General features: G+C 43.6%; 1 protein-coding gene across 1 annotated transcript in view; it reads left to right on the top strand.

The window, feature by feature from the left end:
* Window positions 1-13,091: 13,091 nt before the first annotated feature.
* NDUFAF6 (NADH dehydrogenase (ubiquinone) complex I, assembly factor 6) overlaps window positions 13,092-18,150 on the top strand; it is a 26,307-nt gene continuing 21,248 nt past the window's right edge. The window contains exon 1 of the mRNA XM_009891930.1: window positions 13,092-13,249. Within this exon, the coding sequence (XP_009890232.1) occupies window positions 13,092-13,249 (158 nt within the window). The remainder of the gene's footprint in view (window positions 13,250-18,150) is intronic.

Below are 18,150 nucleotides of genomic sequence, written 5' to 3'. Positions count from 1 at the left end.
GGGGCGGGGCCGAATGGCCCCGCCCCGCCCCCTCGCCCCGCCCCGCCCTCTCGGTTAAATTCGCTAAATAAAAGAAAAGGCGATGAATAAATACAGTGAACTTCTGAGAGATGAACGGCTCGAAGGAAAGGAATTTCCAGCCCCGGTCCAGGACCACTGGCGCAGCCACGCGGTGCAGCCCAAACCACAAAATAAATACTAAAACAATTTATCGAATAGCCACGTCCTTCGGGAGATGCTGAGATAAATGGGTGATGTGTAGCCCAAGCGTTCTATGCGTGACGCGCCATAAAAATTTAGGATTCTTCACGGTTTTGGTAGTGCTGAGTAACTCTATCAGTAATGAGCGATAATAACATTCATTTCCTACTAAAATACGAGGTGTGCAATGTAAGCGCGTTCCAGTTGCTGGAGTCCAGATAAACTTCTTGATCTTTTACCCTCAGTGTTTAATAATATATTTTTTGTACGCTTTCTTTTTTTTTTTTTCTTTTTTTTTTTCGTGTAAGGACAAAGCTTTTCTACGTGAAACAAAATGGAGTAAGTAATTTTTTTGGGGAAAAAAAAAAAAACCACCGAAAAGTGTCTTCCTGCAGCTGGAAATAGGCTGTGTATTTAGACTGACAAACTGCCTGGTCATACAATTTGCAAAGTTTTTTGCAAAATCTTCCAGTGTCTGGTATTTGATGATATTTTCCTAGGCTGAACTAACCCTTCCTGAATGATGAAATCAACTTTACTTTTATAACATCGGCAAGATCAAGGTGCATAAACTGATTGTACGTTTGATTGAACTTTTACTTTATGAGTTGAAGCGGCTCAGGAAAAAACCTACAGTCTCTTCGATTTTCAGTGATGGGGCTCGGAGACTGAAGAGGGGAGGGGAGATGGCAGAAGCAGCGCGTGTCTGTGAATTCAAGATAGGCGAGACAGAAAACTAAATTTACAGAATAAATGCCCCAAAGGACTTATCTGTATGGCAAAATTACATAGTGTTAGAACACATTAATTAAGCACTTAGCGTAGACAAGAGCTATCATGTTTGGCAGCTGGGTTACCTTGGGTCAGCAACAACAAAAAATGTTAAACATAGTAGTCTTTGTTTATATTGACTGTTATATTAAGCATTACGTGTTAATCAATTAACATAATGTATTTTTCCAGTGTAGGCAAGCTCTGGGAAGGCTTGGGTTGTAGTTAAGGCACAGACTGGTAATGAAGTTAAAAGGCCAGTGTTTATATTTTCTTAAAGTTGCCTGAGAAGTAATTAAAGGGATAGAAGCTCTCCTTTTTCTGTGGCATTGCTCTCTATTTCTTTCCTCTTCATTTCACTTACCTTCTTTAATTCCCTGTCGTCACAAAATGGTGGAAACAGTGGACCTGCTTATTCTTTCCTCCAAATCTCATCGCTGTTGGTAGGAGAGGGGCAGATCCGAAAGCTACCCCTCTTCTCATCCTGCAAACCAGCGTGCTTTTGTTCCAGATCTGACAAGTGCTTAAGCATATGAATGGTTACAAAGGAAATAAATTACGTATGTGGACTTAAATACCTGCTGACCAAGAGCTCGACCACTTCATCCTCCACTCATTGAGGTCAACGACAAATTTTCTGGTGATTGCAATGGAGCAGGCTGTGGCCTTAGATGCTTTATCCAAAGTCTTTCAAATCAATTAGCCTTTCTGTTGATTCTAATGGCTGTTAGATCAGGCCCTCAGACAGCAAAAGAAATACAGTCGCTTTGGTCTGGGGCTTGCTGGATGCAAAAGCTGACTCAGGGACTGGCCTCCCCTTGAGGAATTTGGCTCTTGTATTGGTATTACAGGAAAAAAAAATATCTGGAGAGATCTCTGGATGAAGGGAACGTTCACGTTTCCAATAACACGTGCCCTTGCGTGATGCTGAATTATTGGTAAGAGTTAGCAGAGAGTGCGTTGTACTTTCTGTGTGCTCAGAAGCAGCTTAATGGCACAGCCACTGCTGTGCCTACAAAAACGTCCCTGCATGTCCAGAGTGCTCTGTGTGTCATAGGAATAGCAAACGACTGGGCAGCGGTCCCCTCTTATTTGAACTGTATTGATTTTTCAAGATCCTACGCATTAATGCAAGGCATGACCTACTGTCCAGGCTCCCCCTGCCATGAAATCCTACCGCGGTATTTAGCAGGCACAGTGTATGTCTAGCCACGGACTGCAGAAACACTGACCCTCTGACCACAAGACCTGCGAGTGACAACCAGTGCATTGAGCTTAAAACAAAGCAGTGCCCCGCGTCGTGCCCCTTGGAGAGGCCCTACTCCGCAGCCATGCCCATTTAAACGGTAGGTGAGAACGCAGATCTATCTCCATATGAGAAACATCAAGTAGCAGGAGAGAGAACAACGCCAAACAGAGCTTGCACAAACTAAAAAAATAAACTCCCTCTAAATTGTGGAGAAGATACATCCTCCAGACAAAGAAGAATTTTTTTTTTTTTTTTTTTCAAAAAAATGCGTAGTAAACCACTTGATATCGCTCTGAGTGACTCGCATGAACAAACCCATCGTTCCCACGCAGCCTGAACCTGGCAGGTCTGCATGGGAACCTCCACGCCGCGCACCTTTGGTGAAATGTGTGTCATCTGTTTAAGGTCAGTGCAGCACAGCTACCAAATCCAAAGTTTCACTTTAACGTTCAGTTAAAAACTGATGCCTTGAAACTAATTGTGATTACGGCCAAGTCTAATGCCTTTTGCCCCGTGGAAGACAGCTCCCACCTGGCTGTGGCAGAAAGTCCCGTGCTGTATGGGAAGAGATTCTGTGTGATTCCACAAGATCACCGCTGTCAGATAGGTCTTGGTCTGTCCTGCTGAACACAATATGCACAGAAAGAGCTGGGGTTTATAATTTAAAAAATATCTTAAGTTTATGATTAAGCACAGTGAAATATGGGGGGGGTGGGAAGAGGTAGGGGGTGTTTTCCTATGGAAAAGATACTAGGGGGTGTTCAAAGAGTCCAAGCTTTTCTGTCCAAATTTAGGTACAAACACTTCAAACCTATTGTTTAAAGCATGAGCATTCTGAACAGATCCAAGCTTTAAAAAGCACAGTCTGACATTTGTGTCCTTGCACAAATGTCAACCTCTTTTTTGACGTAGACTTCTAGATTTACACATCAGTCTCAATGAAAATGAGCACTTCCTTTTCTGTCTTCTTTCTCTGACTTTAGTTAGTGCAGAGGTTTCTGCAACATTGGCTTAAAGAGAGGAGATTGATTGTTCCTGCTGTAAGTCACAAGTTTCTAATGCCATTTTCCCAAACAGCAAGTTAAAATTTTGAGTAAGAGGAGACCTTTCCAGACTTTTATGCAAAACAGGTGTTAGAGACCTGTTTCTGTATTTCTAGAGCATGAACTCAGCAAATTCAAGAATCCAATTTTGACATGACTCGGAGCCTCATGATTTGGCTGAGCGAGATCCAAGGAGGCTGAAATTACTGGATACGATCCTCCAAACAGACTGAAAAAGTTGGGGGATTCAGTTTTCTGTGGAAGAACTATTATCTTAAAGCAATAAAGCTGTTGTCCTTTTCAGAAACGAGTCCTTGGTTAGAAAAAAACCCTCTTTTTCCTTAGAAACTGTCAGAATGCAATTCCTGCTTTTCACATTGCTCGAGAGCAAAAATTCAGTCTTCAAATTGCCGTTGGCAGGAAGCCATTGTAAATCACAGCCAGATTAAAGAAATAACGGTAAGTTTTAGCCATACATTGAGCTCTTTTCCTCTGTTCCGTCAAAATAAAAACCCTCTCAGAAGCCAGTATATAAAAAAACCCTGTTTTTTTTCTAGAGCACCTTCGATGTCAGCATTTGACTGGTTCGCTCGGGCGGGAGTGCATCACGCGTCTCAGCAGGTAGCGTCGCACCACAGTGCCAGCCAGTGGAGAGCCAGAGGCAGATGTGATGCTTCTGCTTGTGCCATTATGTGAATGATTTTTTTCCTGAGCCCTGGGGCATTCATCAAACATTTTCCATCGGGATTGTCTGTCTCTTGTACTAGAAAAAGTCCAGCGTGGCTTCACTGCTCTTGCCCGAACCTGTCCTCTCCTTCAAGCACTGGGTAATAAAGACCCTATTGTCCCTCCTGGGCACAAGCAGGAATTGTGCTGCCTTGCTGTTTTCCTCTTTGCCCTGTGATTAGAGAGGCTTTCCAAAAGCACATCTGCCTAAGACAGTTGAGTAAAGTGCTCTTGTCATCCAAAGGAGAAATCACCCGTGAATTTTTCACTTTGGTGTTGAGCATGCATTTGTTACATTTATGAAATTCCTGCACACTTCAGATATTTGATGGGTTATTACCATGGTTATTAACCCTTCTTTTTTTTTTTTTTTTCTTTTTTTCAGTGGTGATCTTAGGACTGTGGGCATCCCACAGTCAGCGTATAGGCAAGTGTGCTTCATCAACGCTGGGGAAAGCTGCTGCAGTTTTATGTCAGGAAAAAGGTGTTCTTAAGCACCTACTGCAGGTTGAGTTTAGGAGGAATTTACCTTAGTGCCATAATTTATTTCCCTGTGCTACATTTTCCTTCAAAACGATTGCAACAATGTTCAGTGAGAGGATAAGTATGTTTCTCTGTCTGTAGCGTATCTGTGCTTTAAATCTCTGTCATGGGAATGACAGAGAGGGTGCGAGAGAGCTTCCTCCTTAAATTGTCAGCTGGAAGCATGTTTTGTTGTGTGGCTAGCCAGGCTTAAAACCCTTCCTTGAATTTTTCTGCACAACCGCAGAGTCAGCAGACACACACTGTTCACATCTCTGAGGCATTTTTAGTCTCACCAGCGATTCATTTGTTTCCTTTCGGCTCTCCCACTGATTCATACGCTTCCTAAAATAGTGAGTACTATCTTTGTTCTGTTGTGACGCGTTACAAAAGAATTAGCAACATCAGTTTAGCACCCGGTAACATGAATCGCATCATATACTTGAAAGTGCTTGGATTTCAACTGGAAGACTCCATCCAATTGCAAATTACCATTATTTTTTGAAAGATCTCTTAGTCTTTGCAGGGTACAAAGCCACACACCATGATTCTGCACGGTTATTCTTTTCAGCCGTGGATGTTTCTTGCAAATAGTGAGCCCAACATTTCTCAGCATAGCTCAGACCAGCCCAAATAGATAAAAAACAAAAGGCCAAGTACTTCTGAGAGAAGACCAAATGATGCCTAGTGCAATGGAGCCCAAGGTGATCACAGCGGATAAAAAAGACGAGACCTTTCCTGCTCCCAGGTCTCAGGCACTGTGTCTGTGACAAAGACAATCAATACCTCACAACATCCTTAGCTCCCATGTTCAAACATAATTTTAGCACAGCATATAATCAAATATATATGTGTGTCTCTGTGTATTTCGTAAATCATTTATACAGCGTATTACAGCATATACGTATGTGTATGTAGTTTACACATGGAGGAATTGACTTGGGATCCCACGGACTTATTGACAGGTTCCCTTTCTTGCTTAGGTCAGACAGGATGAACGCCAGCACTCTGTGCCAGCTGAGCTCTGCTGAACGAGTCGTTAGCGTGGGAGGTCTTGTTTGTCGGGCTAAGCATTTCATAGAAGCCAGGTGCAAGAGTCATTGTTGCATACTCAAACGCTGCAACTCCGAATCTGGTTATTACAGTCATCTGAAGAGGTCTTTTCAGATAGCATTTCAGAACTGGCTCTGCACAACAACAACAAACTAATAAGGTCTCAATCTCTGCAAGATTTTTGCTAATGAAGCCTCCAGGCAAGAGACAGATCCTGCCACATGCCCTTCCAGTCTGGAAAAGTCAGCGTTCACAGCAATGTACAGCTCCTCTGCATAACAGTGTAACTCCCCAGATGACAGCAATGATTTTAGTAAAACTTGCCAGCAAGATCGGCTTGTCCAGCCATCACAGCGAGAGACCTGCAGTTCCAGACTTCACTGTTAACCTGTTGCGTGGCTTTGGGCAGACTAGTAACTGCCTAAGTTCCTCATAGGTAGGATGTGGTCAGGTAGTCAGGCACTCCACCGGGATGATGCAAGAGAGTTGTTTGCACTTAACCCTTTTTACTATAGGCTGTCTAAGAACTTTTCAAATAGCTGTAAGCTGTTGGAAAGGTTCTTGGACAAAATGAAGGAGAGCTGCTCCCTGGGGTATTCTTCCAGGTGATGGTTCAGCTGGCATGAGGTCCAAAACCTAGATAGAGAAAGTTAGTATGCTTTAATTCTTAAACATATACACCAAAACCAGCACTTCTTGGCTATGAGTGACAGTGTGACAGAATGTGACAACTCGACGGTGATGCCCTCAGTCTCCAAGCACCTGGTATCCCCCCCAGGGCTCAACCCCAACACTTGATGTGCTAAGAACCATTTGTCTCACCTGTGCCAGTGGTTCAAAACATGCTACCTGATGTATTTTGAAGATACATCTTTCATCCTGCTGTGGTGAAAGTGCTCAAGTATAAGAAAGGTTTGTTTTTTTTTTATAAAAAAATTCCTGGCAGAGGCAGGATCTTAGAGTGTCTTCCAGGGTTTCTGGAAAAACATCATGACTGGTTGTGACAGAGTAAGGAATGTGTTGTGAGAAAACAGGCAGTTCAAGAGAGGAGCTAAATAAAAGACGCTGAAGTTGAAAGAACTCTTTTTCTCTGTGCCTGAATTTTAGACATATTATCACTCAAATGTCAGAGCTTGAATAATTAAGGTGGTGTAATGAGATGTAATTGCCAGAGCTGCAAGGACAGTAAACATAACTGCGCTATTATCAGGACAAGCTGAGCTTCCAATGGTGCAACAGGTCAAACAGCTATAATCATACCACCCTACCTGGAACAGGGTAAGTGAAGGGGCCACGTGCAGGCTGAACATGAACATACTGTACCTGGGCTCTGGAACTATAATTAGAGCAAAGCTGAAGGTTTATAGATGCCAGGCACAAAACAGCATGATAAAGCTTAAGAAAATGTGAAAGTAAGTTGGAAGAAATATAAGTTTACTATTCAACAGAACAATGTCACATTAATTAACTACATAGCTGTGATTGCTAGTGAAAAACAAAAAAAAAAAGGAATAAGTCAAGAATAATCCACTGTAAAAACACAGACTGAAGAGCAAAGGGGTAGGGAGCAGCCCTGCAGGAATATCCTGGAGGTTGCATACTCTTTCAAAAAAAGCAAGCTGCATACTGAGAGGTACAAATATAAATAGAGGCTATAAAATACATGAAGTCATTCTTCCACTTCTCTCAGTATTGGCAAAGCTCAGCTGGAGCTCAGTCAGCCTGGCTTGGGGCACCATGCTTGGGAGAGATAAAATACTCACCAGGCTACAAAGGAGAGCAATGTCTATGATCAGAGCTCTAGAAAAGCACAACTTACTTGGGAAGATTGGAGAAATAGGGGGTGCTGGCTCTAGTGAAGAAAAACCTGACAGAAATATGAGAGCAGCCTTCAAAAATAAAGATACTGCAGATTAATAAGACATTCCATTGCAGCAGAAATAGACTTTGGTTAGACATTAGGAAAAACTTTCTAAAAATAAGGCTAGTGATGCATTAAGCTAGATTGCCTGGGGATTGTAAATCTTTATTAAAAAGAGATGAGATAAAGCTTAGTCAGGAATGACAGAGATAAAATTCATCCATCTATAGAGAGTGGGATGGTATAGATGATTTCTTGAGATCCCTTTTCATCTGTATTTTCCATGATCATCCAAAAGATAAGTGTTTGGGTTTTTTTCAGACTTGCTTGTTTGTTCATGCTATTCACTTGCCTCTTCATCTTGGAAATGGAAATCCCATTATTCAGTCCCAGTCAGCACTGACTTCAGGTTTTTCTTGTACTCTTGTGTAGCAACACAATGTGACTGTTCAAGTTGAAAAGACAAAGTTTAAAATGGTGTTAGTTAAAATAATAACTTTGAAGTAACAATCATACCAGTGAAAATACTTATCATTGGCTTCAAAACAAAAGATTTCATGAAAACAAGTCACAAGTTGTGACTCTTAGGTAATACACGTGGTCCCTTTGACACTTCAAAGAGACAATGCTGTTTGGATGAAATGTGCAAGTTTACTGGGACAGGCAAGACGGAGTCAGGAATAAACCCACTTAGATCCACTCTGCAAAGCAGCTGTTCCCGCTCCGGTGTGCTGTAGGTGAAGCAAGAGACCTGTTATCATTTCACCATGCTGCTGGTACCCACCGACACTTGTGTACATATCCACATCCAGTGCCAACAACATGAAGCGACTTGGAGTTCCTCTAACACAAAGGAGGTGGCAGGTGGGTTTAATGTCTGCCCACAGTGCTCTCACTGGACAACTGGGCCCTTTGGTAGGATAAACCTGAGACAAGATCAGCAATTTAGGTCGCCTCCTGCTTCCATGGATGCCTTTGGTGTTTTTTCTTCCCCCAGTGTTCCTATGGCAGCAGAATCAAAGCCCTGAACAGCTAACCCAATTGCCTACACCCTGGGAGATTTGGGCAACATTTGATTGTGTTTCTGTCTCCATGTAATTTTGGCTATTACTGCGAGAATTTTAGCTTGCCTTCAAATTATTTCAACTCCATTACAATGATCCTTGTTGCAACATGCAAAGGCACTTGGCTCCTGAGCAAGTGCCTTATAAAAAGGATAAAGTGCTTCTATCTATTACGATTAATATTATTCTGCTAAATATGGAGGGCGCTTTGGCCACCCTCCCCCCAGGTTGCTACAGCAACACACATCTATAAGGAGTCATTCTTCTAATTGTGTCAATTAGGCTTATATAAGAGTATTTCAGAGATCCAAACGCTGTGGAAAGCATGGTCTGAGGTCTGGCTGAAGATGAACCTCATGCTCCAAACGCTAACAAAATTATTTTAAACTTCCTTCTGGTGTAATTGCGTTAGTCACGGCGGGCAGGACGCAGCACAGTGGCTGGCTGGGGCTGGGCAGGTTTGCTTCCTTCTCCCAAGGAAAGGAGGACAACAGGCGGCTTCTGAAACGCATCTCTGGAACAGAGGAAAGAAAAAGTGAGCTTGCATTTTGTTTGCAATACATTATTTTACAATCAAGACAAAAGAAATTAGAATGCGAACCCAGCATGTAATGATGCCAGATTAACCGTTAATACATTGCAGCTAAACGGTGCCAGATTAATGACTAATGCTTTACAGCTATACAGTGCATTTCAAATACAGCCAATCTGTGAAATACATACAGACATACAAGTCAACAACAGTGAAAGTGCAGCAAACTTCTGATTGACGCCTTTGACTGGAGCAATCTGAAAGCTGCAGGGCCATATGGACACTTTCCAGACAACAGCAGTGCCTTTCTCATGCGAGAAAACTATGCCTCTTTCCACACAATAAAATTAAATGAAGAAGTGTGTACTAACTAGCTTCTTATTTTATTAGCTCTATCCTCCCAGGGTGTTTTTGCAACCCAGATCATTATGTGTGAATAAAAAACACTTTCTGAAAACTTGATCTACTGGAGAGGGTTGTCATTAAAATATTAGCAGAAGGCATTGACTTGCTGTTACATGACATTACACCACCACACTTGCCATGTTTTGCCGATGCTGTGACTCATCATAGGAGTCTGCTAGAGACCGGCTATTGAAATGCCATCCATTGCAATAATTGCTGGCTGAAACCTCCTGAAACAAAGAACATGGTATCTTTAAAGTGAAACGGTTACTTCTAATTACAGCCTATGATGGTCATATAATAATATAACTGTCCAAACATAACAGTATGATTGTTCAAATATGTAACTCCACTCATCCAAAAGAAATTTAAAAGCTTCAAAAATCAACATGCTAACTCTTCCCAGATTCTCATCCTGTGTTGCAGTGGAATTACAGATCAGGCTGGAATATTACTTACTGTGTATAACATGGAGTGCCCGTCTTTTCACGCTATCTTTTCAGATTATAGGAAAGCGTAGAAACGGCACTTTGAATAAAAGTTTCTCCTCGCTTCATTTTTAATGCCGCTACTGGGGGGCCACAAAGTAACTCACAGTTGTGTGTGAGTAATTGACAGCTGTGTATGTGTATGAGATTGATCTTGAAATATTTTTATGTTAAAAGATGATAATGGCCTATATAGGATAAAAGGTGAGAAAAGGAACCCCTACACTCAGAGGTGCCAAATCCTAATGCCAGCCACATTTAATAACTTGCTAACTCTAGGCTAAAATAAGAATCACCATACTCGGAGTAACTTATTCTATCTTTGCATCAGGCTGCCTAGAGCTGAAGTATTTGATTAGGAATAAGACCGTGGACCTGAATGCTCAGTATGTGAAATCGTAACACTGAAATGCACTGGCTTCCCTTTGTCCAAGAGGGGGTGGGGAGGAGGCAACGTGGGGGAAGGAGGCGACCAGAGAAGTTCCCCAGCTTAGCATTTCCAGTGCAAGCGTTGACCTGCATTGACCTGCCTCCCAGAACTGAAGCTTTGCCATACTGATGCAGAAAGGATTACTTCCCCATGGTTTTTAGTCGTCAATCTTCCAACCTAAAGCTCCTTTCTCCTTAAGGTTCTCAATAATTCTTCTGTTTCAGCAACCAGAGAATCGCCATAAATCACCTTTCTACATCAGCACTTTTCCCCCTCTGTGCTCTCTAAGGGTGTTTTGTCATCGATCTCGTCTGCCCTGCAACTCTTTTCACTATTTTAGCTGCATTTAATTAGCACGACCATTTATAATGCTCAGAACTGAACTCTGGACTGTTTGTGGACTTGAAAACGGTTGGTTTTTAAAAGGTGTTTTAGAAATGCTTTGAGATCCCACATCACCAGAAAAATGTGGGGCAGAAAAGCCCACCAGAAAAGCAGGGCAGTAGATAGGCACTTCATTTTTCCAGCAACTGCTGTAGTTTGCTCATTATTATGGTTGGCTGATAAGGGGCACTTTTGGGGGAGAATGTTTCTGCCTACTACTGCAGATTTCAGTATTACAAATCTGATGTATGTTTGTGCCCTGAAGTCATCTGAGAAGAGCCTCCCAGTTCCTGCCCAAGTGTGTCCCCTCTCTTCAGCCCCCTGGGTCTGGCAAATTGTTTTGGCCAAGCAGAGCTGGGAGAGATTCTCTTTGAGGAGTAGCAATACCGTCTGTAAACCAGCAAGGATGCTGACTGCTGAACGACGTGAAGTTTCCCTATCTGTGATGGCTCTGCTTTGCAGCTTCCTCACATGCTCAGGGCCAGGGGATGGAAAGAAAAAAAACCCCAAACCCTTGAAAATAAATTTGTCATTATTCCCTGGCTACGTGGATATTTTACTATCTGTCTACTTCCCTGAAGCACTTCAGAAGCTACTGCAGTTACTTTGGTTCCACAACCAAAATGTCAGCTTCCTTCTTTTCTCTGCAGGCTTCTTCAGTACTTTCAATTTCTGCCACATTGTATGTAACCTGCCCAAGGGTACTCAAGTGCTTTCTGTTGATCCAGTGAGGACTGGTACTATCACTGACATTTTTCACAGTCATAGAATGACGGAATCAGTGGATTCTGTTCACAGGCTGGAAGGTGCCTCTGGAGATCATCTACTCCATGACCCCTGCTCAAAGCAGAGCCAGCTAGGGCTATTCCCTACCCCATGCTTGGGTTCCCTTTTGTCATGTAAGGGGAAAAGACACAAACAGGAACACTCATGTGGATGGCTGAAAGAGCAGGATCCCGATGTGAGATGGAGCAGACACCAGTGTGACAGGGTGGAAGCTCTCTGTGTGACCTCTGAGGAACCAGGCTGAGTTTCAGAAGGGGACGTGGTTGCCTAAAGCATTGAGTAGGCAGAAAGCAGTTTGACTGGACATTCAGGCCCTGCTTGCTGATCTGAGGAGCTGTGAGTGACCAAGATTTTGTCAGGAAAAATTCTCAGGCACCCAAGATCCTGTTTCCGTGCATGGCTGTAGGTGTCATTACCTCGGTAGAGTCAGTCATTGTAGCATCTCCTGCACATCAGCATTCCTTACTCACCCCAGGAAACCCTCTATCCTCTCAACAATCATTTTAAAATGATCATAAACAGAACAAGTGCTGCTCTGTCTCATGAGCCCACGCGGGTGTCCCTGCAGTGTATTCTGCAGTCCTGTCCCTACAATTGTTCCCTATGGTCTGCACTGTATAAAACCATCAGATCGTTTAAGGATATTTCAGTTGGGTTGGCAGCCTTGCATCCTTGCACAATGCATTTCAAAAACATGCTTTTTTTTTTTTTTTTTTCCCCCCAAAAAAGAAGCTTGCAGGGTTTGGGGCACTCTCCTGCTAAGCAGCTGACTGCACAACTTGCTCTCACTGGGGCTGCCTGGCACCCACCACTGGGATGGAGGAAGGAGAGAGAGTAGGCTGGTTTCACACCATGAGCAGGGAAGGAGGCTGGCACCGGGAGGCAGAGAGCAAAAGTCAAGCTGGAATGAATCCATGCCTGCATCCTTGCAGCTCTGTAACTTGTGGACACGTTGCTGCCAGCCATTGGTTACAGATGAGCTTCCCAAAGCGTTGTCTCATCCCCAGAGACTGGCACACCACCTGGCCTGCAGCACCCCAGCAGCACCCCATCCTGCACGGGAAGTTTTCTCTGAGCCTTTTTACAAGCTGTTACAAGGGCCTTGGAGGCACCGAGGGTGCCTGGGATGCTGTAGCACTGCCAGCAGATCTGTAATGTTTTGCTCAGCTGCCTGGCAGCACGCTCAGCCCTGCAAGAGTTTGGAGCCTGGTTAAAGTTCCTGGACAGGTCAGGGGTCAGGCTGGATTGACCATAATGAAGAGGGATCCCCTCAGGCCACCATTTTTTTAAACAGCAGAAGACAGCAGAAGTTCCCGGCTTGTGTCTGGTGGAATGTATCCAAGTGCCAAAGGACGCCGTCATCGTGGGCTCTGCCAGGGCAACGAGTTTATGAATTACCCTTGTTGACTGGCAAGGCTCAGGCAGATGAGGGTGCGGTAGCCTTTCTGGTTCTTGCAGATATAGACCCCATGTGGCAGGCAGCAAAAAGAATGTGGGTCCTACTTCTGTCTCTTGTTTTGGTGAAATAGCTTTGGGCAAACTCCCCTGTCACAAGGTCTAGGACAGGGCACTCGCGATGCCAAGTTCTACCCTTTACCTCGCTCTAACACACAAAAGCAGCAAGCACCAGCATGCCTGCACAAGGGAGCGCAAAGCAGAAGACAAATGGCAGAACAAGGAGTGGTCCATACCCAGCCAGAGCGAGTGCTGCTGGTCTCATCCCCTCCGTGTCCGGTAGCAAAGGTGGACACAGGCCTGTGGATGTTTCCACAGTGTGACGGGTCTCATACCACCCCATATCCCTGCTAATATGCAATAATGATGTGTCCTGTGCACCCAAAAGGTGTTGAGATGTGAACACTAAAGATGCAAGTAGGTCAAAAGGACTTGGCGCAGGGACTATGATGTGTCAGCCACTCTCAGATGTGATCATCACAGACAGTACATGTGTTGCCACAAGAACCCAGTGACAGGACTTCAGAAGCCACGCTGCCAGCCTTGTGCTTTAGTTACTAAACAGTGCTCCCTCTTGCAAGTTCCTAAAAAAAGAAAACAGGAAAATTTAGAGATCTCAGTAGAACATGATAAGGTTATGGAACAATTTGTTCTCTCCTACTGTTGCCTCTTTGCTGAAACAAGTGAGGGCTCACTCACCTTGCTATATCTACTATCATTTCTTTCCAGACTTGTCAGGGACACATCCTAATGATGCAGTTTCCCATTATTCACCTTCCCTCCTTCTGAGTGCTAGTCTGGTTTGCAGGGGTCCAAGCAAAAATATATAAACAAGAGCAGTGTTCACAACAAATACACCTTTCCAACACAGCAGAAATGACATTTAGTTCTATTTTGGCTCTGGTAAAAAAACATTCACTTGGTGGATTCCATTGAAATCTATGTTCTATTTGCAGTTGACTTCACCTGCATGCCAAAAAACGAGTTTGCACACCCTCAGCTTCCTCTCTCTCTCATCTCCCTCCCAACAACTGCACAAGGATTTCAAACAAGAAAAGGCTGGAAACCTGTTGAAAGAACACAAAGACCTTGTCCTTGCTAGCCAGAGAAACAGCGCTGGTACCTGTCTGTCAAGAACTTGTGGCTTTTCCGTTTGCATGTTTCTTGCTAACACTGTTTATCCAGGTAGCACAGATGGGGCGTATCATTTGGCAAGCTTACCCCTAAGCTTTTTACAACAAAGATGATAACAGGTGCGAGATAAGGGATACGTACAAAAACAAGAGTTCATTACAAATACATTTGCATCCAAAGCAACAGCAGAAGGACTTGGCTTTGCTTTATCTTAAAAGCATACACTTTGTGAATTCCATTCAAATACTCACTGTATTTGCATCTGATATTGTATGCGTGTCACCCCAGGCAACAACACGGAACCAAACTGTGTTTGCGTGGGCCTGTGCTTCTGTGCAAGGGCAGCCAGATAAGTCATCTCTTCTCATGACAGTATGGAGGTTTCAGGATGGCTCTTGAAAAACTAGAGACAAAATTCTGAAGAGAGTGCATTGTCCCCAGAGAGCAGGACTTTTGAAGGAACTCACTAGATTAACAGTGAAAGCTTCTTAATTCTAAAGGTCTTATTTTGATGTCAAAGTGGAAGCTGGGCAGTTAGGATGTGCTAAGCCCTTGAAAATTTGGCCCCAAGCTCTGCTTCTGCCGGTTTGCATGCTCAGAGATTGTGGCACAGCTGTGGGGAGGTTCCTGGTCAAAGAGGGTCAGTAACCTACAATCACTAGAAAGACTAATTAATTAGCATGATCTGAGTGCTGAAGCTACGTCCTTATTCTGAACTACTCTCTGTAGAAGTCCTATTTTACTCCACTGGCTAAAAAGATGTAAGAGACTAACCTAACAAAAGATAGGTATCAAAAGGTATCACGCAATAAAAGTTGCATGACCTGAACACCCACTGTCTCACTCATAAATCTGCAGTCTCAATCAGGAGTAATTGAAAGTTGGTAATATATGGCCTTTACTTGATGGTGTATGTAAAGTGCCTTGACAGATTCATCCGTTTCATGGAGTAAAACTGAATCTCAGGTAAAACCATAGGAGACTTGAAAACATCGGGTGAGCAACAATTCCTATTGAGTGCAGTGGAGTACGCCCATGGTTGGCAAAGGTGTCGGTGGATAAGGAAAAAGAGCTGTTTCCTTTCACTTTGAAAGACGCTCACTCCGGCTCAGTCCTGCAGCACACAGCCAAGGAAGCATGCTGTGGTCTTCATCCTCCATAAATCACTGGGACCTTTGTTTCCCACTGCTGTTAGCATAGCACCTTTTAAAACCTTTATTTGTGCTTGAAACTGGGGAGTGAAAGAGCACAAAGGTATCAAGAAATAAATGAAAGTTTACCAGCACATTTATCTACAGACAAAACTACAAAAAAATAAACAAATGCAGCAGCAACAAAGATGAAACTCCTTCACTGCAATATCCTTTTGGAACTTTCCATCTACTTTGTAATTAAAGACTTAAACGTACAAACCATGGAAAAAGGGTAAACTGTGTTTTAAAGTGGCCCAGTGCTTGTTTCCACATGCATTAATGTATTATTCTGTGGCCAGGAGTGGAATGACTGCAGTTATATGTGTTTTCTTAGTGTACTCCTTTAAATAAAGATTTTTGGTTGAATATTTTTAGTAGTACAGGTAAAAATAACTGCATATGCCTGTTCGCTGTGGCATGGAATTGGACAGGAAACACTATTGTTACTACATACAGATTTTTCCTTAATTCTGATACTGGAATGAATCCAGGATTATTCAGAAGAGGAAAATGAGCGAGAGGGAGAATATATCTTTGCCCATGTGAGCGCAGAGACCAGACCTCTTGGATCACTGTTCATATTTACGCTTTTGTCACTACAGATGAGGGAGCCTGGTGCCAGTCTCCCATACCCCAGAGAACACCTCAGCCTCTGTCCACTGGATTTTCTGAGGTGGGTCTCTCTCTCCCCTGTTCTCCTCTGCATGAAGACTTTTTTTGGTACAAGCACGTGAATATATGTAGACCTCCAAAACTTCAGCCCCTGTTTGGCCATCATGGGACAGCTGACGGTCTCTTTTTCTCATTTATATGTTGACAAATAATATCTGGATGTTCTTTTAACAAGGGTCAGCTATGACTGATCGGTATTTCCTGACACAAAACTTAGTTTTTTTCCCAGAAATTCCAGGGTAGAGCAATAACTGAATTATCTCTACCTAAACCAGCTATTGCTGCCACTAGCATTGCCGTCCAAGGATTTCAGAGTTTTATCTGAGGAGTCAGCTGGCCAAAATACTTCAGTAAGAAGTACACATCAGAGAGACAGGCAATCATCTTTCAGCTTCTGAGAGAAATACTGAAAAAGGAGATGAAATGTGCTTTGTAGCACGAGATCATTAAAAAAAAGTTTGTAGATGCCCCTTACTAAGCATAAATTTTCATATAGAGTGGTAAAAACCCACTAGAACATTAAGCCAAATTATTACTACCCTGTGTTGGCAACACAAAAGGCAAACTTACTAGAATCAATACAGACTTGAAGAAGCTTTTCAATAACTGTACATGATAGGTGAAATATTTGTTTAAGGAAAAAAATAATAATGTAATGAGAACAGTAAAGGTACAGAACAATAAGAAACCAATGTCAGCACACTGAGAAAGAGGTCAGGATTATTGTTTTTTTATACGACACCTGGTTTATTCTTTTCTTACTAAGGGTTTAAATCAGTTTAGCACCATTTTGGTTCATTCAGAGATTAACAGAAGTTAATATTTTATAAGATTTATTTATAATACCCTTGAGGTTTAGAGTATGTTTATGTAACCCTTCTGCCAGGAATTGGCAGCAGCTGAAAGAGCTGGATTCATTTATCTAGGGGTTCTCTCTGAAAACTTAAACAACAGCAGTTTCAGCCTCCACCCAAAGCTAAATGACCTCCTTTGGGTGCCCTGACAAACAATAAATCCTGCTCAAGGCATAGCAAGGGTTTAAAACGAGGTCCAGAGTTTCAAGACAAAGAGAAATTTAGAGGCGAGGGAAAGGGAAGAAGAAAGGCTCGGGGTAAACTCGCAAGAGCCACCAATTAATAAAATAAATAACACTTAAGTGAGGTCCCTAACCTCCCTCTCCTTCTCATCTCTGTGGCACAAAATAAAGGCTTGCTCTCATTTCCAAACAGATGCCTTGTCACTTGAATGTCGCTGCCCACTTGAAACTCTCCCCCTATTTACTGTGTGGCTTCACTTTACAGCTAAGCTAATGAACGTCTCTATTACTGTCCACAAACCATGAGATCCTACCCTTTCTGCAGCCCTGTGCTGGTGCTGATGCTCAGCTCACCATCCAGTGAACTGATTCAATGGCACCAACCTGGCAGAAAATGAACCCAGGAAGACCAAAAGTGAGCAGTGGATGTTTCTGCTGGTTTAACTCTCTGAAACAACTCACTGTACTATAAAATGAAGGTTAAAGCTGGCACCAGGGAAGAGGATGGCAAGGCTGAGGATAGAAAGAAAAGCCAGGCTGCTGTTGCTTCCAGTAAAAACTAGGTTGGGCTAGTTACTAGTAGGTTGGGCTGGCATAGTTTTAAGATTAAACAGCTCTTAAGCATGGTGGCACTTTTGTATGAATTTGCTGGCCTACCCCCACATAGGCCAAACTTTGAGGGAGCACGGCGACTGTCCATGACAACAAGACAACGGGACCGTTCGGCCTGTAGATAGACCCCAGCCACCCCCTACGGTGTGGAGTCCCTCTCCCAGCCAAGAGGAGGAAATAGGGCCTCTGTTGCAAAACTGAAACAAAAGGTTTCCCTGCAGACAGAGCCCTGGGCCCAGCTCTGCGGCCCAGGCACAACTGCCCTGCCCCGCTCCCTCATCCAGCACACCGGCCCCGGGGCTCTTCCCCAGTCCCACAGCCGCTCCTGCAAGTGCTCCTATGCCACACTGCCCATAGTGAGGGCATTTTTACAATCCGGCTTCCTCAGTTTTGGTGGTGGGGTGGGGGGCTAACCGGTTTAAACCCCCAAGTGCCTGGTTTCCCGGGGGGCGGAGGAATTCACCTCAACCCGCCGCCGGCAGCGCCCGTCCGGGGAAACTGAGGCAGAGGCGGCGCGACGGGCGCCATTTGCA

Source organism: Charadrius vociferus, unplaced genomic scaffold, assembly GCF_000708025.1.
Source record: "Charadrius vociferus isolate BGI_N301 unplaced genomic scaffold, ASM70802v2 scaffold15, whole genome shotgun sequence".
Taxonomy (NCBI): Eukaryota; Metazoa; Chordata; class Aves; order Charadriiformes; family Charadriidae; genus Charadrius; species Charadrius vociferus.
The sequence above is the reverse complement of the archived record's forward strand: the minus strand, read 5'-3'. Positions and strand labels throughout refer to the sequence as shown.